The 22,271-nt window shown below is 43.7% G+C and overlaps 2 protein-coding genes across 5 annotated transcripts in view; one reads left to right on the forward strand and one right to left on the reverse strand.

Annotated features, from left to right (window-relative positions):
• Positions 1 to 671: 671 nt before the first annotated feature.
• Positions 672 to 16,498, forward strand: LIPM (lipase family member M). The gene is made up of 9 exons (XM_025850944.2): positions 672 to 971; positions 3,653 to 3,770; positions 6,765 to 6,963; positions 7,809 to 7,918; positions 10,215 to 10,351; positions 10,731 to 10,877; positions 11,929 to 12,000; positions 13,209 to 13,280; positions 16,225 to 16,498. The coding sequence occupies exons 1-9, from the start codon at positions 873 to 875 to the stop codon at positions 16,492 to 16,494; spliced, it is 1,224 nt and encodes a 407-aa protein (XP_025706729.2). The 5' UTR covers positions 672 to 872; the 3' UTR covers positions 16,495 to 16,498.
• Positions 15,702 to 22,271, reverse strand: part of ANKRD22 (ankyrin repeat domain 22) — a 29,941-nt gene continuing 23,371 nt past the window's right edge. For all 4 annotated transcript variants that reach the window (XM_073878958.1, XM_025850948.2, XM_025850947.2 and 1 more), the window contains 3 exons: positions 22,014 to 22,091; positions 19,453 to 19,551; positions 15,702 to 19,174 (listed from right to left, as the gene is read on the reverse strand). In XM_073878958.1, coding sequence (XP_073735059.1) covers positions 19,097 to 19,174; positions 19,453 to 19,551; positions 22,014 to 22,091 — 255 coding nt within the window. In that variant the 3' untranslated portion in view covers positions 15,702 to 19,096. The remainder of the gene's footprint in view (positions 19,175 to 19,452; positions 19,552 to 22,013; positions 22,092 to 22,271) is intronic.

Consider the following 22,271-nt stretch of genomic DNA (forward strand, 5'->3'; position numbering starts at 1 on the left):
CAAATAATGCAATATATGTTAAAAAAAAAGAAGAAGAAGAAGATAGCAGGAGGGGAAGAAAGAAGGGGGGAAATCAGAGGGGGAAGTGAACCATGAGAGACGATGGACTCTGAAAAACACACTGAGGGTTCTGGGGGGGCGGGGGATGGGTTAGCCTGGTGATGGGTATTAAGGAGGACACGTTCTGCGTGGGGCACTGGGTGTTATGCACAAACAATGAATCATGGAACACTACATCAAGAACTAATGATGTGATGTATGGTGATTAACATAATAAAAAAAATTTTTTTTAAGTTTTTTAAAAATCATAAAAAATAAATAAATACAATCTTAAAAAAAAAAAAAAGGACTGATCATTGAAGCCTTGGCATGTGGCTATAGAAGCTTATTTTCTCCAGACTCGGTATCTTTCCACCCTCCAAAGAAAGACAAAAACTAGGAAAAAAAGAAAAAAGATCATCCCTGTGGTTCCTATTTCCTGATGATGAAGAACAGGGGTTTTATGGGCTGTATCATATGCACATAACTCCAGATGGCATCAAAGAAAGTTCTACACAGCTAGAAGTTGAGGGTTGGTGACTGTGAGTTCTGGGAGCACTGGAAGGGGCCTGGTGACATTGGGACATCCTGGGCCACGTTTCCATTCTGCTTCGAGCTCTTTCCTTCCTGTCAACCAAGATTGTTGAATTTGTTTCTGAGTTTAGGGGAGGAATCCTGGACGGAACATATAGGAAACAGTTTTTAAAGCTGTAGATCCTTCTGACATTAGGATTAGTGGTGATACTGCCAGGAAAAAAAAATAAAATAAATGCTGATGTTGGATCTTGCCAAAAATCTTGTCAAGAGTGTGGATTGTCTCACACAGAACGGAGATGTGGCTTTTGATTCTGGTGGCGTATTTGTTCCAAAGAAATGTGAATTCAGGATGTATGCCAACTAAAGCTGCGGATCCGGAAGCATTCATGAATATTGTAAGTTGGGATTTTTCTGTGTTTGGGGGGAAATGAAGTGGTTCACATGCTAACTTGTGCATCTGTGCATTATCTGCATTATATATTATATTTCTATGTGGTGGTGATTTTTGCTAGCAGAGCATAGTTATAAATAAGCATGTTGTACTGGGAAGAATGCTAACCTCGGTCTGTGTCAACCTTTGTCCTCCTTGAACAGATTCAGTAAACTCAGGTGAATGACTTAATCCCTTTGCCCCAAGCACAAGGTAACTTTTCCTTGGATTCTTCGGTTCGTTCTACGAGCAGAGACATCATCGTGGCATCTTGAGCCACACCCAGACCCTTGGCAATTCCACTTTAGCTATGATTTTTATTCCTTTTTGACTTGCTCAGTCCTCCCTTCCTACTGTCAGGACGCCGGCTTCTAGTAGCTTCTGTTCTCCATACCCTCTTTTAGACTGGGACCTCAGTTGACTGGCCTTGGTAAAATCTAGAGGGCCTCATGTACGTAAGGCTCATGAATGATGTGGCATCTTTCTAGGTATCCCAGTGCTGGGCTTACTTTCAGGTTCTGGGTTGAGTTTAGGAATGCCCACCACGTAGTTATACTTACCACTTGGCAGACACGGTGATCGAAAGTTGTCAAGGTATGGCTCAGTGGATGGGATCAGCCCCATTTTTCAAATCAAGGACCTGAGAATAAGGGGCTATTGGCAACTTAAGTTAGGCCATGCCACTTCAGAGAGCAGAGCTGCAATTTAGATCCGGGCCTGCCTGGACACAAAGCTCATAATTGTAACCAACGTGCAATCAACCCTCCCAGGTGAGGAGAGGCTCCTGCCAGCTCACCGGCCCTGGGAAGATCCCACACACATTCCTCTGAGTTATTGCATGGAGGCGATGTCTTCGGCTATAGGCAGAACCGGTCTCCCTGAACCTCACCCACTGGGTGTGTCCAGCACTCGGCGCTGTTGGGTCTTCAGGAACCCTAATACCAAAACCCATTAAATTGGACTCTGCCATTGAGTGTTTATGCCTGGAGAAGCAAAGTAAAATAGGAAATCCATATAATTACTGGGATACATTCGATGAGGTAGAACACGAGTGGTTCAGAGCCTGGATGGGTTTGATTCTGTAGATGGATTTATATGGATATAATCTATCCTATATTTTGGGATACCACTGGCTTCTTGCTTGTTTCTTTCTAGCTAGTGTTAATTGAACACCTAACAGGCCCTTGATACTGCACTAGTCAGTGAGATTCCAGAGAGATCTACGAATACCAAAAGACCCCAGTTCATGGAACTTAGGGTCCAGCAGGGAAAATAGACCCTCAGTTACTAATTACGAAAGCAGTGAAATCGAGGAAGAAAATGTAGACAAGGGGGACACAATCCAGGGAATTCAGGGAAGTTTTTCTGGAAAAAGATCTCTTAAGCTGAAGTCTGCAAATAAATAAGAGTTACTTGAGAAGTTGGGGGTGATTTTTAATTCTAGTAGTCACTGATGCTCACCGAATGCCTACTACATTCCAGGTAACCGAGTGAGTATTATATATGTGCATTGTGTCTTCACATTCCTTGCCAGAACCCCATGGAGTAAAGACCATTGCTACACGTGACTTGCAGATGAGTGAGTTGAGGAACAGGGACAGGTTAACTATTTTCCCAAGATCACATAGCTAGTTTGTGTTAGAACCAGGATTAAAACGCAGGCAGGGAGACCTCGGGGCCTTTCTCTTAACTACTATGCCCCTTTTCCCTTGCTCTACACTGGGCATTTCACCCCTGGCTTTCTCCTCTCTCGGTCCTGTTAAAGCTGAGAGAAATGATTCCCTCCTCAGGGTGATGAGGGTGGGTGGAAATAGGGAGGCTACTGAAGAGATTTCCGAAGCTTCATATTTTACAAAGAGTTTCCACATGTAATGACTGTATAGAGTAGAGGTCCTTAAACAGGGATCCATAAATAGGCAAGCAGGAATCAGGAACCCCTGAGAGTAAATATAAAAAATGTGTCTGTGTGTCCATGTGCATGTTCATTTTTAAGGTTCTCCTCAAATTCCCTGAGGGATCCCTGACCTAAACATGTTAAGAGCTACTGCTCTTGAATCTGTGATTCTCAGAGATGAAGAGAATCGTAGGGAACGCGTGGTCTGAAGGTTCTCATAAGCTGTCCTAGGAAGAATGCCTCATTGGGTGCATTACAATTACCTGGCCCCTAACCTGAAGTGAGCCCAGGAATCTGTAGGTTTAAGTGCCCCCAGATAATTCTGGCATGCACCCAGGCTTTGGAATCAGTCTTCCGGTCTAGTGGTCCTTAAACAATACAGTGAATCAGAATTTCCAAAGGAGCTTATTAAAACACAGATTGCTGGGCCCCATCCTCAGAGTTCCCAATTCAATCAGTTTGGGTGGAAACTGATCATTTGTATCTCTAGCAAGGGCCCAAGTGATGCTGAACCTTTTGGTCCAGGGCCCACACTTTGAGAACCATTGTTCTAGTCCAGTCTCCACATTAAAGGCAAAGAAAATGAGTACTAGAGAGGGCTAGCTAGTTTTTCTAAGATAACATGAGTAACTAGGGAAAACGTGGGACCCCTTTCTATAACTTCCAGAGTCAAGGAATCTACCTGTTACTTTTGGATCATTGAGAGTATAGCCATACGGAACTGAACTCAAAAGACACTGCCTTTTCCTTAGAGCGAAATCATCCGACATCAAGGCTACCCTTGTGAAGAGTATGAGGTTGTGACAGAAGATGGGTACATCCTTTCAGTTAACAGAATTCCTCAAGGCCCAGCGCAACTTAAGAAAACAGGTATGGTTCACCCCCATGCCACCCCAACATGGCAGCCTTCTCTATAGTAATGATTTCCTTGTGGTTTGAGTGTGTAGAGGGGAGTCTGGGTTCTTGTTATAGACTGGGGCCCATTGTTTGAGCCAAAAATAGCTTCACTCCCCCTTCCTCCCCATCAACACCACCCCATTTACCCCAAATATCCGGAATGATCTCAAAGAAACATCGCGTTTGCTTTAAAACAAAAAAAGACCTTCAAGAAAGGCCCATTTCTTGACCCTTTCTAGCACTTAACCCATTCCCCAAACCCCTCTTAGATAGATATTCTAGAATATCCACTGATGGTCTCTTGAACAGACCATATCAACCCCTGCTCATGAAGAAGGCAAACTCCAGTATGGCACCTGGCGCCTACCCCTGCGTACTCTGTATTCCCCGTCCATATAGCACTTTAAGTATTTGAGATGTTGCTCAGCTTTTCACTGAAGTTTTTTTAAGAATCAGGAAATAGATGTACATTTTTAATTTTCTGATACATTTCTTCAATTCATACAATCCCATTTTTTGTATATGGGATTTTCAGCTATTGCTGGTTTTTAAAAAATATTCACATTCATTACCAATGAAAGTGTTCTGTATTCCTTTGAATACTCTAGCTCTACATTTATAGCAGCAACTACAGTATTTGTCATGAGTACAGATAATAAAATTTTATACTGTGTTCTTTCTAAAAGCCAGCTCTGATAGCTTGTGCTTTATTTGCATTAGTTTCTCTTAACTTCCACAATAATCTGAAGAAACTGCCACTCACAGAGGTTAAGTAACTTGTCCAGAAGGTCTATGCTAGCACTTGCCAGAATATTGCAAAACCCGCAGTCAAATCAAGACCTGTCTGCCACTGTAGCCCATGTTCTCAACTAGGACCAGAGACTGCTGGGCAAATGCTATCATCTTTGGCATAAGCAAACTTCAGGGTTCTATTTTATTCCAATTTACACGTGTGCAGCTTTTTGAAGACCAGCTTTTTTTTTTTTTTTTTTTTTTACCAGCTGCATAGCTGTCCCTTCTGTATGTCCAGCATGCTCCAACCTCAGTGCGTTTGAAGCAGCTCCTTGTCACCTAGTAGAGTCTGGCCCCTTATCCTGCTTACATTCCCTACAGCACTTACCACCTGGTAGGATAGGTAATATAATTTGCTAGTTTATTATCTGTCTCCCCCAACCGGAATGTAAACTCACTGGGAGCTGGGACTTTATTTTGTTGAAGGCTATACAGCCAGTGCCTAAAAAAACGCCACGCACATTCTAGGTGCTAATAAATACGTGCGGAATGAACAAATGAATGAACAAATGAACGAATGAATGAATGAATTTTATACACATAAACAGAGAGCCTGGAGACGCAGAGAGAACTCTTCAGTGAGCCCCACAAATCCTAGGAGGTAAGCAAGGCACAGCTCTCCCAAGCCATCGAGTGACTGTGGTGGTGCCTGAGCTCACAGGTCACCTGCACCCCTATTCATGGATGGAGTTTCCATTCTCACATCCTGTTCACTTACACCGTTCACTTATCAGCCCAGAGTTTGGGAGTTCAGGGTATCCATCCATCTGCCCTTTTGGTCCAGTTGGTGCAGAATACTCCCCTCTAGTGGCCAGCTCCTGCTGCCTCTGCAAGGACCCAGTAAGTTGGGTCGTATCCTGATCCCCTTCACTATAAAGAAGGATGTTCTCTTCTATCATCACAACACATTTAGCAAGAGTAGAAATTAACATTGATTGATATTAGTATCTACTGCACAGCCCATATTCAAATGTTTTCGGTTATACAAGTCCTTTGTGTTTGCTTTTCTTCCTGGTCGGTAGTCTCATCCACGGTCATATGCCACATTTAGTCTTCATGACTTTTTGTCTCCTTTATGAACTGAAACAATTTCTCAAGTTTTGCCTCTTTCGACCTCTACATTTTTAAAGAGTTTGGGGGCAGTTATTTTATAGAACGCTCTTCAATTTTGTTTGTCTGATGCTTCTCCATGATGTGATTCAGGTTATACATTTTGGCCCGAATACGGCAGAAGTGAAGTTGTGTCCTCAGCATGTCACATCATGAAGCACATGATAATGGCTTATTCCAGTATTGGTGATATTCACTTTATTTAAAAAAAATTCTTTTCATCTCAGCAAATAAAATAGTATATATTTAAAGTGTACAATGTGGGGCACCTGGACGGCTCAGTTGGTTAAGCGTCTGACTCTTGATTTTGGCTCAGGTCATGATCTCAGGGTCACGAGCAATCATGGGTCCCTGAGACCCTGACCTGAGATCACGACCTGAGCTGAAATCAAGAGTCAGACACTTAACCAACTGAGCCACCCAGGCGCCCCTAGACTCACTCATCCTTAATTTATTCACTGGGATACGATTTATAGCTATCATTACTTATTTTGAGTCTCAAATTTTCCCATATTTGGGCAGTGGGAGCTCCTTCAAGCTGGCTTGTGAATCTTTTTGACATGAAGGGCCTGTAATCATTAAACGATTATACATTATGGTATATATATATATATATATATATATATATATACGTTCATTATCTATACATTTATAATTACGTAATATTTAATTATATTTATAATCACATAATTACCTTAATAATTAGACTATACTATGTCCTGGGCATTTCCAATATCCTCAGTGGTGCCCAGACACACCAAGTGAGAGTAAGAACTACAGGAAGACAACAATGGAAGCCAAACTCTACTGATTCTTTCTCTATGCCAGGCATTGTTGCTGTCTGTTCCCTGTGCACTATATTATTTAGTCGTAACAAAAACCCTGTTTTTCTGATGAGGAAATCAAGACACAGACAGGTTAAGTGACCTACTAATATAATCGATCTAACAAGCAGCTAAATCAAAATTTGAACACGGGTCTGTTGAGCTTGAAAGCGCTTGCACACTAGAGGGTAACAAGAAAGGTGGAGAACATGTCTCATGGCTGAAATTCTCTTGCACGTAGGTCCGAGGCCAGTGGTATTACTGCAGCATGGCCTGAATGGGGACGCCAGCCACTGGATCTTCAACCTGCCCAACAGCAGCCTGGGCTTCATTCTGGCAGACGCCGGTTTTGACGTGTGGCTGGGGAATAGCAGGGGGAACACCTGGTCTCGTAAACACAAGACCCTCTCCGTAGACCAAGATGAGTTCTGGGCTTTCAGGTATACTGAGTGGAGGCAGACACAGATGTCTTTGGGAGAACCCGGTAAAGAATGTGGCTCCTAGCATTTGGATGATTTACTTTGGTTGGGTCATCAATATCCTACCAAGATAGACCCAATTGTTTTAAGTTGGGGAAGCAGAGGGAGGGACTGGGTTTCCCTAATAGGAGAATGGGTCTGGCTAATAGGGTGAGATGGTGGTTTGTGTCAGGTGGTTGAGAGAAGGTGTAGGTCCACGTCCTTGCAGATGTGTACCCTGGGGCTAACTGCCCCCCCGAGTAATGACAAGAACAGGCACCCCCAGAAAGAGATGAGATCAGGCAACATTAGAGATATTGGGGAAACTATTAAGCCTTAGGGACCATCAGTTTGGCTAATACATATCTCACGGTCTTACAAAAGGTTTTTAATGGTTTTATGTAAATTACCTATTGGCATTCAACCTGCTCTTCATCCATGTCATCGGACAAGGGCCCCTGCGGCATTTATAATCCTTTCTGTACAAATGAATCTGTATAGCCAGGTGCTGCTTTGCTAACTATATAGCAGGACACCTTCACCAGGCAGTAGATCATGTGCTCAGTAAATATTCCTTGAAGATGATTATCACTCTGTGATACTATCTGGAGAAACAGCGGGGTACAAATAGTGCAAATAGTCTGTGAGCCCAGGGGCCCCCATGTGTCACGGGTGGGAAACAAGTCCATCCTGAGGGTCTCGAGGGGCACGCTCACAAGCTGGTGGGACTGACGACTCAGGAGCTTGTTTGCAAACCCCAGGGGCTGCTTTCACTGTTTCTGATTCTAATTTTTCATGTAACTTTGTCTTTCCCCCCCCGCTTATAGTTATGATGAGATGGCTAGGTTTGACCTTCCTGCAGTCATAAACTTTATTTTGCACAAAACCGGCCAGGAAAAGATCTACTATGTCGGCTATTCACAGGGCACCACCATGGGTAAGTTCGATGGGGGCGGGTTTGTAGAGTCAGGGATGTGGGCATATGGTGCTCGGCGGTGCCTGGGGTCTGGCACCCGACCTTCTCTCAGCTCTGGCCCTGACCTCTTCAGTGACTCTGAGGGCTACGGAAGTCGGGGACGAAAGGAGCAGAAGGAGCAAGGGCTCTGGAGGCAGACAGATGTGGGATTAGATCATATGTGGCTCTACCACCTCTTGGGTGAATGTCCTTGAGTGAATTGTCCAACCCCTGTCATCTCAGTTCCCTCATCTACAAAATGAAGATAGTAACTCCCTCATAGGGGAGTTAGAGGTGTTCGAACTACTCAGGGACAATGTGGATCAGCTCTGTGAAGGCAGGGGTTTCGTCTAAGACACAAGTCTAAGAGAAGTTTCTGGCACAAAGTGCGCACTCAATTCCATAAGCAGTAAGCATGGTGGTCACATTACAGACAGGACGGCTGGCGGATTTCATTCAGGTCTTGTTCCTTCCCTTCTACGGCCAATGTCTGGAATTTCGTGCTGTTGTCCTTTTGCTTTTGGTGAATTTGTGGGAAACCTTAACTCACAGCCCCTGTAGGATACAGGTCATCACTGGGGAGACGGGAGTGGAGGCTGTGTCCTCTGGCTCTCTCTCAGACCAAAGGCAGTAGGAAAAGTGTTTGGCTTAGACCAGGACAAGGAAGGGCACAGTGTGTGTCATGGGGAGAAGGTTCTCCCTGGGAAGGCTGAGAGCACTCTTTACCTTCACCCTGAGCCGAACCCATAGGGGAAGGCCAGGGTAGAGGATGCTGAGGAGACAGGTGAGCACACCCCCCTGGAACTCAGGGCAGGAGTTCAGTGGGTTTATTTTTATCTGGTGCTTTCTGGCGAATGAAAAGAGTCTGACTTTCATATTTTCCTCTCTGGATTTTCCAACAACATTAACTGGCTCTGGGGATGCCACGTCTCACCACACACTTGACAGAGAGCAAGCTGGGGTGTTAATCCCCACGCTTGCTCTAATGGCTAGAGGCCTCTGAGAGTTTCTTGGCTCTACGCTCAAATTGTCCAGCTTGACATTAAGATAAAGGTGCTGATGATGAGGCCAAATGCTATTTCAAGAAGAAAAAGGGGGCAAAAAAGCATGGGGTTCTTCTAGTTGTCAACCATGAAGCTCTTTAGATGGAGAACCTGTACTAACTTTGCATAAAGAGAAAGAATCGCCGGGAGAAGTTAGCGAGGATTCTCAAACTTGACATTTGAGAGGAGTTCTAATAGGGTCACAATCCAGCTGGAATAGAGTTTAATGGAGTTCCCACCCAATCCTACTGATGGTACACCTGGGAGAGCAAGAGGAACAAGTCACTCTTGGGCCTGCCTTTGCATGGGGCTAGCTAGCTTAATCATGTGGAGGGAAAAGTTGATAAGGATGCATTCTTCATGAATACTCACTCACCCCCAGGAACCGGGGGGAGGGGGGGCGCGGCAGGGGAGGGAGTCACGTGATACCAGTCTTCCTCTGCCCCACTCGCCTCCCACTCAAGTTGCAGATACCGGCCTAGCTAGGGAGTGCACAGATGCAGAGTATTTCAAATACAGTGACCACGCCCTGGCTTTAAATGATAACCTTTTTTCTCGCCAAGTCTCCACAGGGATGGTCCCTACCTGGTGATAATTCAGAGACTTTCATAGGCTTAGAAACTGGGGCACAGACTGATTTAGCCAGGGCCCCAGACCTGATCTATGACAAAAATAACAGTTAGGATCCAGTTCAGTAGACAACTTGTTTTTGAGATCATGTTACAGTTTGGGTTCCAGGAAAGGTAGGAATCAATGAGACCAGCAGAAACCCTGCTATCCCAACACTCATTTTATTACAGAACCTGCTTGTTACTGATCAACAGGGCAATTTCTCTAGTTCTAAGTTCCGTTCACTGTAAAGTAGAGATCTGTTAAAAACACCTCACAAGAGTCTGCGAATTCAATGAGATAAGAACCACAAAAGTGCCCTGAAAAGTGTCTGGCACATAGTTATTCTCTGTATATATATTTTCTCAAAGTCCATACTATTGGACTCAATAGTTTAATTCAATAATGCAATGAGAAACTACTAGCTGGAAAAGATATGCCAGGTGTCGTAGGGAACACCGAGGTGTGTTGGCTACTGGTGTTTTCCTCTTCAAGGAGCTTATACTTTCCTAGGACAGTTAAGACCCAATTACACATAGTTACTGAAATAACCTGATAAAAGTGCAATCACAGCTTTGGGTTCTGGGATAGGCAATATCCACACTGACCTATCTCTTCTCTTGTAGGCTTTGTTGCTTTTTCCACCATGCCAGAACTGGCTCAGAAAATCAAAATGTATTTTGCTTTAGCGCCCATAGCCACTATTAAACATGCAACAAGCCCTGGTACCAAATTTTTGTTGCTGCCGGATATGATGATCAAGGTATGTGGCTCCTCAGATAATTCCTTATCTGCGTAGACGAGTCCTCCAACCCAATTTGCTAAGACATACAGACAGCCCCGACATACAATAGCTCAATTTCACGATCTTTCGACTTTGTGATGGTGCACAGGCGATACGCAATCAGTAGAAACCACACTCTGAATTTTAAATGTTGATCTTTTCCTGGCCTAGTGATATTTGAGACAAACCTCTCTTGCGATGCTGGGCAGCCGCCAGAGCTCCCAGGTTTTGATTTACAATATTTTCAACTTATGATGGGCTCCGTTATAAGTTTTGGAAGATCTGTATGCCTTTAAATTAGACTCACTTCTTTTCGACTCTGATGTAATGACTACAATTCCATGTCATATTTTTACAGGGACTGTTTGGCAGAAAAGAATTTCTGTACCAGACCAGATTCTTCAGACAGTTTGCTATTTACCTGTGTGGTCAGATGATTATGGATCAGATTTGTAGCAACTTCTTGTTTCTTATGGGAGGATTTAATACAAACAATATGAACATGGTAAGTGGGAGCCTAGTCAATTCTTAGTTTTCCAAAGCAAAGCGAGGAGTGAGTCTCACCTCCTGAGATGGAGCTAATGCCAGGGGAGACTTATTCCGTTTTCTTCAAATCATACTAACATGCAGAAAATACTTCAACACAGTCTGAGTCAAGGTTGACATAAGGGCATCTCTGGACACTGACGTCATAGACCGGGAGGCGGAGAAGGGTGTGCACAACGATTTGGGGTAATACCCTTAGGATGACACCAGGGAAGGGAAGGAAGCAGGATTTGGTAGATTGAAAACATCAAGCCGTGATGCAATCTCTGTGGGAATCTCAGTTGATGTGAAGATGGGGATACCCTTCTAAGCTGTCCTAAGTTACAGAGAGAGGGTTGGTCTTTATACTCACAGCTCAACCTGTCATCTGTTACAGATGTCGCCAGGGGAGACGCTGGGCAGGGCAGCTTTCTGCACCTGGGGTGGCCCCCCCAAGGAAGCCTGACAGTGGGGTGCTGTCTGCCAGCAGCACCTCCAGAAGCTGGAGGAATATATCTTTCACTTCTGAAGATTTTTTTCCTTTTTTCTTAACAAAATGATTAATCGCTACCATTTGATACACACTTATTATGTACCCGGCTAAGTGATTCCCTGTAACAATCCTATAAGACAGGTATGATCAATAGCCTCCTTTTACAGACTACTGTCCTGAGATTTAAGGCTTTCAATAACTCCCAAATCGACCTAAAAATTGAATGGCAGAGGTAGGATTTGAATACAGACCCAATTCTAGAGCCCTCATCCTTAATTATTCTGGTAAAGTTTTTTAAAAGAAGAAGTCAGATGTCTAAAGGGAAGCTCTTCTCAGATGAAAAAATACAGGTGCCCGGGGATACACTTAGTGGCATTTTTTATTTATTGTGTGTGTGTATATTACTGATGTGTGAATAATTGCTGATAACTTGATGATATTCCCATTTCTCAATCTGACACCCTGGAGATGTGGTCTTGACAAGATGCATGTCTTGTGAGTTTTCCATGCCCCACAAACCACTCGTGTTTTGTTACAGAGCCGAGCAAATGTGTATGTCGCTCACATTCTGGGCGGGACGTCCGTGCAAAATATCCTACACTGGAGCCAGGTAGGTATGCTAACTCTGTTGTCTTTGCCAAGGGTCTCTGTGTATTTTGTCTGGAGCAGTCAAAGGATGTCCTTTTGACAGCCCAGGTGTTATTTCACATTTATTCCAAGATGGACAATGATCTTGGCAATGCTGTTTTGACCGTGAATTTGATCCAGAACACTGAATCTTTTCAGGAGATGGTGGTGGGGGGAGCGTTGGCCTAAGGAATCTTTAGTGGGCCTTAAGAGTGTGACTTCAGATGAGGCTGGAGATCATGTTTCCATTCTCCTTTTCGGCTCCTCCAGCACAATGGTCAAGTGGTAATAAAAATGCGAAGAAGGCAGGACCTAATTCACAGGAGTCCTTTGTGCCGCAGATTTCACCTGCAATCACAGAAGGGACTGTCCCGATCACCAGTCACAGGAACTGTCTCTAGGGGCAGTGGGGCAGATCTCGGATCATCCAGAACTCATTCAAGGACAGTGTGGATGCTAATTATTGCCTCACCTATAAAGAGAGACTGCACCTAATATTGCTCATTATAGATGATACGGAAGAGTGGTTGATTTGCTGTGGAAATAAGGATGGAGATAAAGACAGAGAGCTAGATCATAGTTAACCGTAGATTCTCAACTGCTACAACCACAGCCTCGTTGAGAAAAAAATGGAGGGCTCCTAATTCAAACAAAAAGTTTTAAGCATACTGAGGGTGACCTTTACAAATCATAAATATCGGTTCTATCTGTTTCTCTAAGGATTTAGAGCCTAAATTGTTCCTCTAAGGTCATGGCTCTATTTGTGTGTGTGTGAGTGTGTGTGCGTGTGTATGGGGAGCGAGACTTTACAGCCAAAAGGAAAGAAGAATTCTGAATGAGGTGAAATTTTGGTCACCTTCTCCCTGAATCACCACACGGCACGGCGCTAGGGGGCGCTCTCCCGCGGCAGCCTGCGGAGACAGCCACCTACGCACAGACTACGTCGGGGATGCACTTCCTGGAGTTGTAGGACAAGGTGGCAAGTGTGTCTCCAGGGCATTTTCCTCCCCGAAGGGGCCTTACTCTTGCCCTTATGCTCTCTCGAAGATTATCCTAACACCGAGTGGATTTTTGCCCTCCAATTGGCTTTTGCCCTCCAATTGGCTTACGACTGCAGACTTGGGAGCACCTGCTCACCCCACCCTTATCCAGGGATGCATTTGAAAGCCATGTCAATTTGTTTCTTTTTAGGCAATGAATTCTGGGGAATTCCGGGCATTTGACTGGGGGAATGAGACCAAAAATCTGGAGAAAGGCAATCAGGTAAGAAAATCAAACACATCCTTTTTAAATAAATGGGAGGGAAGTTATAATGACAGTTTTTTTTGTAGAGGCAGGAATCAAATCTGAGTTCGGGCTTGACTCCATTTGAAGAGAGAGAAGTTCACAGCTTCGCCAAGACGCTTCCTGCTTTCATAACGGAGTAGGAGAACTTTCCTGATGAGTCGGCCGCCATGAACAAGGCACTTGGGCTTCTAAGGAGCAAGATGGGGTAGATATGGTGAAGGGAAGAGTGTAGACTCTGGTGGTCACTAGAAGGATCCTCTTAGGGTCAAAAGATAAAAATAAAAAACAAAACCAGGGATGAAGATGGCAGGGACTAGTTTGCTTCACAGCACATAAGAGGGCCTTTAGTGGCAAGTGAGGGTTGCTTGTGCCTGCCTCGGTCCTACCACCTGTGGGGTCATGGATAGGCTGCTTTCATTCTGCAGACCCCAATGTCTTTATCTTTAAAAATTACTGGACTGGGGCGCCTGGGTGGTTCAGTCGGTTAAGCGTCTGACTCTTGATCTCAGCTCAGGTCTTGATCTCAGGGTCATGAGTTCAAGCCCAGCATTGGGCTCCAAGCTGGGTGTGGAGCCTATTTAAAATAATAATAATAATTATTATTATTAGACTAGATAATCCTTAAGAGTTCTGCTGGTCACACTTTTAATGCATCTGTCATTTGCAAGGGAAAAATGTGAAAAGGTATTACATTATCTAAGAAAATGCACAGCCGCTGCCCTAGAATAAAATGAACAGTTGTGGAGAGTCAGAAGTGGGTGCTAAACTCTTCTGAGCATAAAATCCCCACTGAAGATTATTGGTTAGCTTGTATATGAATACAAACAAATACTGACCATACAAACATAAAGCCAGAGGGAGCCCGACAAACAGAGGCCAACCCCTGAGAGTCTTGGATCATATGTAACATCCACTCCAGTACATCAGTCTAGATATAAAAGCCTAGGAAGTCGGACAGACTGGGGAGTGCCCTGACCAACAAACTCTAGGTCACGGGCATCACCTACTTTTTATTAGGTCCTTCTTCAATGTTTCCTAATACATGTCTTTGGAGAAAACATTCCAGCTCCAAGATGGTTTTAATTTATCAGCATTAATGTTTTAAATTCTAGAGAAAGCAGCTCAGGCAACGTAGGCCGCAGGAAAGAAAAAGAAAACACGCAGGCCAAAAAGGCATTCTAGAATCACAGCTCCTTAGAGTTAGACCTGAATTCAGTTCACCTGTAAAATGAGAAAAATACATGACTGGCGCCGTAGAATATTCCAACCTTTCCTATCTAAGTTAGACCATGAAAGGTGACTCTGATCACCAACTTCCTACGTGTGTGTGGGCACAGGGAGATTCCCCACCACCAACAGGCAGGTCTCCAGACCCCAGCCGGGTGTCCTACGATCTAACTCGATTCTGACACTATCTGGAGATAGCATCAGAGTAAGGGCTTGGTTCGCGAAGACTGCCCTCCAGTTCATATGCCAATCTCAAGCCCAGGTACTTCCTATGCTTCTGGACCCACTGGCTCTACTCAAAGATTCTAACAGCCCTCTCCTTGGGTTCTATTAATTTGCCAGATTGGCTCACAGAACTCAGAGAGACATTTTACTTACTAGATCATCCATTATTACAAAAGACTGTAACTCAGGAACAGCCAGAAGGAAGAGATGCAGAGGGAAGTGTATGGGTGAAGGTCAAGGAGCTTCCAGCCCTCTCCTAGCCAGCCGCTTTCCCCAAATCTCCACGTGTTCACCAGCCTGGAAGCTCCCCAACCTTGTTTAGGGTTTTTATGGGCTTCATCACATAGGCATGATTGATTCAATTGTTGGCCATCGGCGACTGAACTCAATCTCCAGCCCCCTCACCTCCCTGGAGGTCGGGGGCAGCACTTAAAGTTCCAACCCTCTAACCACAGGCTTGGCTCCACTGGCGACCAGACCCCATCCTTCAGTCAAGTCCAAAAGTCACCTCTTTAACTTAACAAAAGACACTTTATTGGCTCTTGTCACTGAGTAAGTTCCAAGGGTAAAGAGGAGGTCTGTGCCAGAAATGGGGATGAAGACCCATTTCTCCTTATTGTAAATCACAGTCTCAGGCTTGAACTCTAAATTCTTAGAAAGCCACAGAGTCAACCAAGACTCCTGGGTTGAAGCCTTGGCTCCACGGTGGATTTTCTGAGAAGAATCGGGGCTCAGCATTACTGTGGAGAGTTCTAGGTGCTTGATTAACCTCAGGGCTCAGCCAGCCAGTCTGATCTAGAAGCACTGCTTGAATAAGGGAGATCGTCAGTTCGGAATCCTAGATGCCTTTCTTCGGGTGATGGGGGACTGGAACAGGGGTCTAATTGTTACCCCACCCCACCCCACCCCCACCCCCCCGCTCAAATGACCCGAGTTCTAGGGCCTCTGGCTTCCCCAGGTTTTGAGCTTGGACTGCCTCAAGGCCTTTCTGTTCTCCCAGAAAGTCTCTGGGAAGACCCCCTACCTTTCTCAGGGGACTCCAATCTCTCGCCTTTCCCTCGAGAATCTCTCTCCCTCTGGCCTCATGAAATTTGTGAAATCAGCCTTGAAAAGGACAGGAACATTCTCTTCCAAAGGCAACGTATGTTTTAAATGTTTATTAATAGGGAGAAAAAGAATTGAAAATTTATGCTCAAGGTGGAAAGCCACTTACATGGTTGGTCACTTGGCCTCGTAAGTTGGTACAAGCGTCATCCCCATTTCCCAGATGAAGAAACTGAGGCTAACCGACTGTACCTTCAAGTAGGGGCTGAAGAGACAACTCTGGATGGGGTCCTGTTTGGCTGCGGTGCCCGTGCACTTTTCTTCACAACACATGACATATTTTGACTCTGTTGACTTGAAATATAAACCGTGAGTTTGGAAATCCAAATGTTACTGACAGTTAAAAATGATTCCTTTTTTCTAGCCAACTCCCGTAAGGTACAAGGTCAGAGATATGATGGTCCCCACCGCAGTGTGGACTGGGGGTCAGGACTGGCTTTCAAATCCAGAGGACGTGAAGACGCTGCTCTCCGAGGTGACCAATCTCATCTACCATAAGAACATTCCTGAGTGGGCACATGTGGATTTCATCTGGGGCTTGGATGCTCCTCACCGTATGTACAATGAGATCATACATCTGATGAAGCAGGAGGAGACCAGCTTCTCCCAGGGAAAGTGCGAGATCAGGCTGTGAAGCATCCGATACTGATGAGTCTTAGGATTTTTCAGGATTTCCAGAAACTGGAAACCTCTCCTATCAGTAGAAGGGGGTGGGGAAGGGAGGGCAGAGATATAATACGCATTCCTTCAGAGTTCCTGTATTTGACACTAAAACGGACATTTAAATTTTTTTTAGCTCATTAAAATACTCATTGGGTGAACATAGGTTTCCTGTGTTATATATTCTGCCATCCTGAAGGGCAGGTTTTGCCTGACAGCCGGAAATTAACCAGGACTCTTTATATCATTCAGGTAGACCCCTTTACAATGTTAACTTTTTTTCTAGAAGCCATATTTTTGGAACAGTCAAGTAAAATGATGGATGGGGACAGCGACAGAGGTCTTGAATCTCTGGATTTGTTGTAACTACGACAAAATAAGCTAGACATTTTCACCTTATTGCCATAGAGACATCACGCTACCTCAGGAAGCTGAGCTGTTTTAGGAAAGAAAGAGAGAGAGAGAGAGATGGAAAGAGAACAGTATGGACGAAATACATTTTAAGCATCATTAAAAAGGGCCAAGTTTTATAGTTGAGTCTCAGAGGAAATAATTTGGTAAGATATTTAGTCACTTTTCCAGTAAGTACGTTATGCCCTGCATGGAGCACGTCTATCTGTCAGTACCTAGTGCCAAGTCCAAGTTCATATGAGAGTTTACTGCCTGAGGCTACCAACGTCTGGCCCCGTTTTCCCCCTTCAAAAATTAAAAACTGGGAAAAAAGCTTTAGAAATTCATGAGCATAGTGACACAAACTGTCATGTATTCTGTCCCTTGATCTTGACAAGTACCCAAACTCATCCACAAATCTGGATTTATTTCTTTAGAAAAATGTTCACAGTTCACACAGTTTCCAAGATGACAGTTATAAGTTACGTGAGTGAGAGTGTAATTTTGCAAACCAGATTGAAGGTATACTGGTGCGTGAAGTTCGCTTCTTTATTCAATCCCCCAGAGTCACCTGCTAACTTCATTCAATGCAAATGTATCTTAAATAATTTAAGAGACACTTAAAGGCTTCAGAATCTATATATACACTCTACTACTTCCCTCACAAAACATGTACTGTAAGGTTCTGTACATAGTTCAATAAATACTCCTGGATTGGATTTTCATTAAACCCTTATTCTGTTCAAGGACGGTAAATCATTCTTTCTTAGACTGTTTATTTGTTACCACATATAGTGTGGCTTAGTCCATGTCTGAAGATATGATTGACTCAGTCTTGCTTTGCAAAATTCAACCATCTTTAAATGTGTTTATTTCTATTCTGTCTCATTGACAAAGGACTTGAGAAATATTATTTTGATATTCTCTCTCTCCTCTAGAAGTATAATCCAGATACCACCACGTCCTGTTGCTCTATTTCTTGTAAAGAAATCCTTTGTCTAGATGGATTCTAAAAACAAACTGAGGGTTCTAGAGGGGAGGTGGGTGGGGGGACGGGTTAGCCTGGTGATGGGTATTAAAGAGGGCACGTTCTGCGTGGAGCACTGGGTGTTGTGCACAAACAATGAATCATGGAACACTACATCAAGAGCTAATGATGTGATGTATGGTGATTAACATAACATAATAAAAAAAAGAAATCCTTTGTCTAATAATTAACAATACTATTTTAAATTTTACCAGTGAATATAAACAGAATGAACAACCTTAGCAGCTACCTTGCATTCACAAGAGAATCAGAAAGGTATTTTTGAACAAACATCTTGATTGTTTCATAATTTTGTTCAAAGTCAAAAGCAAAATGTCTAGAGGTCTGCTGGTTAAATTGGCTCTCTGGAGGGATGCGTGGGTGGCTCAGTAGGTTAAGTGTCTGCCTTCGGCTCAGGTCATGATCTCAGGGTCCTGGGATTGAGTCCCGCATGGGGCTCCTTGCTCAGTGGGGCATCTGCTTCTCCCTCTTCCTCTGCCCCTCCCTCTGGCTGTTCTCTCTCTCTCTCTCTCAAATAAATTAAAAAAAAAAAAAGAAATTGGCTCTCTGGAAAGAAAAAGAAAAAGAAAAAGCCCTGACTTGTAGCATTTGCTAATTACTGTGGCATAAATACTCCCTCCCCTGACGACTGATGGATGATTTTATTGACGTTGTTTCACCAAGTAAATATTTACATATGAAGCTCACCTCCCAACCCCCTAACATATCAGTCTATACAAATATGGATACTTTGAATCTTCTTCTTTCTATTCAAAAAGGACGGAGAGAAAGAGTTGTCTTCTGGGCATGATATCCACAGGACAGCCTCTTGTTAAGAGCCACACAGCTGAGAAAACCGAACCAGGTAACTCCGATCCTCTTCTTCGGAAGAGCCTGAATTTGAAACGTCACCCTTTTTTGGACCAAAATGGAGGCTCCAAGAGCTTTAGTGTTTCTCCGAGAAGGATCGTGACCATGATGAACTCCAAAGAAAATTCTAAATACAAAGCTCTTCCAGAATGTTAACTATGGAAACCACCATTATGGTTACCAAAAAATCATAGCATCCAGGTTCAACGGTCCATAGACCAATTGTCCCAAAAGGAGATAGAATCCAGTCCTTTAACTTTTTCTACTTCTCCATGCAAGGCCACAAAGATTATGATGCTTTCCTTAGCATTAATTCAATCTGGGAAAACTTTAATCTCCGCACAATATCCAGGGAACTCTCACCACGCTGAGGAGAAAAAGAAACTAGAGTTATTTATCTCCGATACAGTCCAACATCAAAGCAAAAGGTCTATCAAAGAGTCCAGACTGACTGACTCACAGGCTTGGTAAGGGCTTTAAATGTCATTCGGCTCCCACAGTAATAGGATAACTTAATTGCTTAATGAGGACAATTAGTTTTGCTGTTAACAACATCAGAGGCAATTAATTCACTTCAATACAAAGTCGAAATCAGAAGATGCTACTGCTGGAAGAGACTTGGGACAATGGCCCACAGATGCTTACCTTGTTCTTGATCATGGGGTCGGCACGAGCTTCCAGCAGCAGAGGAATGAGGGTCTGGTTTTTCATTTGGCAAGCGTAATGGAGGGCCGTGCAGCCATCCTGAAACAGAAGACAGACACTGCGGCTCATCGGCGGGCTCCACCGACCCTAGCAGGTGTCGCGTCACATCTCACAGCCTACAACTAAGCAAACCAGTCTGCAAACCATCTATGCACAACTACATTTCTCATACTTAACATGCCTTTCCTACCTCAACGTGCATATAATTCATGTCCTATAAGCCATTAAGATCTTCCTCTCTCATTTTGTGTTCCCAACTTAAACAACGCTACTGCCGAACTATCTCAGGGATTCTTGGTAGGATCCCATATGTCTGGGCAATGACCCCCTTGATCATCTTGCCATCTTTTCTCCTAATGGGGCCCCACATGGGCCTTTTTGCAAATATCATCCTCTGTGGTTGTTGGTTAAAATCCCCACAAGCTGAAGAAGGTGGCTTGTGCTCACACTGTTCTATCCTCAGTGAGAGGATCAGTGCAGCTCTATGGAGAAGCCTCCCATACGGGTTTGCTGGAGCTTGTATTCTGCGTTCTAAAATAGTGAATCTGCTCTGTTGGTACTAATTTAAAACACTAACTCCAAGTGATAAGAAATGTATAGCTAAGGTGTTGGTGCCCCCCAATTTTGTTTTTCAAAAAGCAGCCAAGCAACTGTGGCTTTAGTATGTGGACGAAATAATATCAGACCTTATTAACCCTTCTGAGACCATAGCAAATGATGTTGCGATTACTTATTTTTATTAAGTGGTGAGATGGTAAGTGGAAGATCTGGCTCTGAACGTTCCCATGTGAAATAAAGAGTCTAATTCCCTAAAAATACAATGCACCACATCACTTAAAGGTGGAAAAACGATCTGAATATTCAGTTTTAGAAAAATGGCAGGAAAAGTGTGTCTGCGTGCATATATGTGCACACGAGTGTGCACAGGAATGTAATCATCCAGCTATAGACACATTGAGAACGAGAAAGATATCCTAGAGCAATGTTGATCACAAAGTTCTCAACCTTTTGAATTTAAATGAGAAGATCAAGAAAAATCTTCAACAAATCTTTTACCTAATCTTTAATAACATCTTACTTAATACATTTCAAAGTTATCTATGGAAATGGTGGAGCACAGTAGTCATCTACTCCAATTAATCCAAAAATCCTATTTTAAATAAAAGGAAAAACATGCATTTCATAAACTTATTCTCTTGTGTTCTCCCCCCCACACACACACACATACACACATGCACACACAGGCACATGGAGCTACCTCCATCTAAACATACAATACCAATATCACCAAAACTAAGACGATGTAAATAATGAATAGAAACAGCGATGCACACATTTTCTCCATCACAAAACAAAACGGTAACACACACGCACGCACACAGATACACAAAACATAAAATGAATTAGGGGCCACAAAGAAAATATTGGTTCTTTTCGACTGCAATTTCAACTTGCCTACTTTTTTGGTACTGACAGAATTGGGAAGCCAAAATTTCATCCAAGCAATAGAAGCAAATAAAAGTTCACACAAATAAACATTTGATCCATTTGGGATCATGTAAGCGAGGAAGAGGTGTGCAGGGGCGAAAGGTGAAAACAAAACCTGATATTTAGAAACAGGAAGAAGTTAGGGGCTGCCGCTCGGCGGTCACTGCCCTCAGCACCACCTGGGCTCTGTGACCTTGATCCTTACCGATCTAGTTTACAGATGGGGCCTCTCTTACAGGTGGGCTTGGAGCTTGGCTGCAGCGGCTGGTACTTGCTGAGCTTACTAAGCGCCGGGCACTCTGCTAAGTGCTTTACACGGTCAGCCTTGCAAGATAGGTGTTATCAACATCCTCACTTTACAGGTGAGAAAACCGGGAGTCCAGTAAGTTTATGCCTGGCCACAACACACACAGACAAAAAGTGACAGGCCTAGATTGACACATAGGCATTCGGCCTCCAGCGTCTTAACTATGGAGGATGGAAGTTTCTTGGCAGAGCCTTCATTTCTCATACCTCACTGCCTAGGGGGGGCGGTTCTTTAAAAAAAAAAAAAAAAAAAGTCCTGGGCGCCTGGGTGGCTCAGTTGGTTAGGCAACTGCCTTCGGCTCAGGTCATGGTCCTCGAGTCCCGGGATCGAGTCCCGCGTCGGGCTCCCTGCTCGGCAGGGAGTCTGCTTCTCCCTCTGACCCTCTTCCCTCTCGTGCTGTCTATCTCTCATTCTCTCTCTCTCAAATAAATAAATAAAATCTTAAAAAATAAATAAATAAATAAAATGTCCTCTCGCCAGTAAAGATTTTATTCCCTTGACTTTAGTGGCAGCGTCTAAACGACTTCAAGGTTGCCTGACTAGCAGTGAAAACGAAAAGAAAGAAAGACAATGGAATGTAAAGATAGCAAAGGAAAATGTAGAAGTGTCTAGGAAAATAAAGCAAGTAACTTTGTAGGTGACAAAGACATTGCCTGCAAAAACCATTTGGAATATTCTTTCAAAATGACTAAACACACAAACTTACACAGTCTTTGGCATTCACATCGACCCCGGCATTGAGCAACATTCGGACAAGAACCTCATTCTGCTTGGTCTTTGACACCTGTCACAAACAGCAAGTACAGAAGAGGTTCATTGACAAAATTTTTCTCCATCTTATGCCTAGACTATTCTGCTGAACAGGATTTATTTTAACCCCAACACATCTATATGTCTATGCACCTTTCTTAAAATTTCCCCCACCTCCCCGGCCCTCCAATATCAGTCAGGTGAAGCCTGGGTT

The sequence above is a fragment of the Callorhinus ursinus genome, unplaced genomic scaffold, assembly GCF_003265705.2.
Source record: "Callorhinus ursinus isolate GAN/ISIS: 27379988/994484 unplaced genomic scaffold, GSC_fseal_2.0 scaffold32, whole genome shotgun sequence".
In the NCBI taxonomy this organism is placed as follows: Eukaryota; Metazoa; Chordata; class Mammalia; order Carnivora; family Otariidae; genus Callorhinus; species Callorhinus ursinus.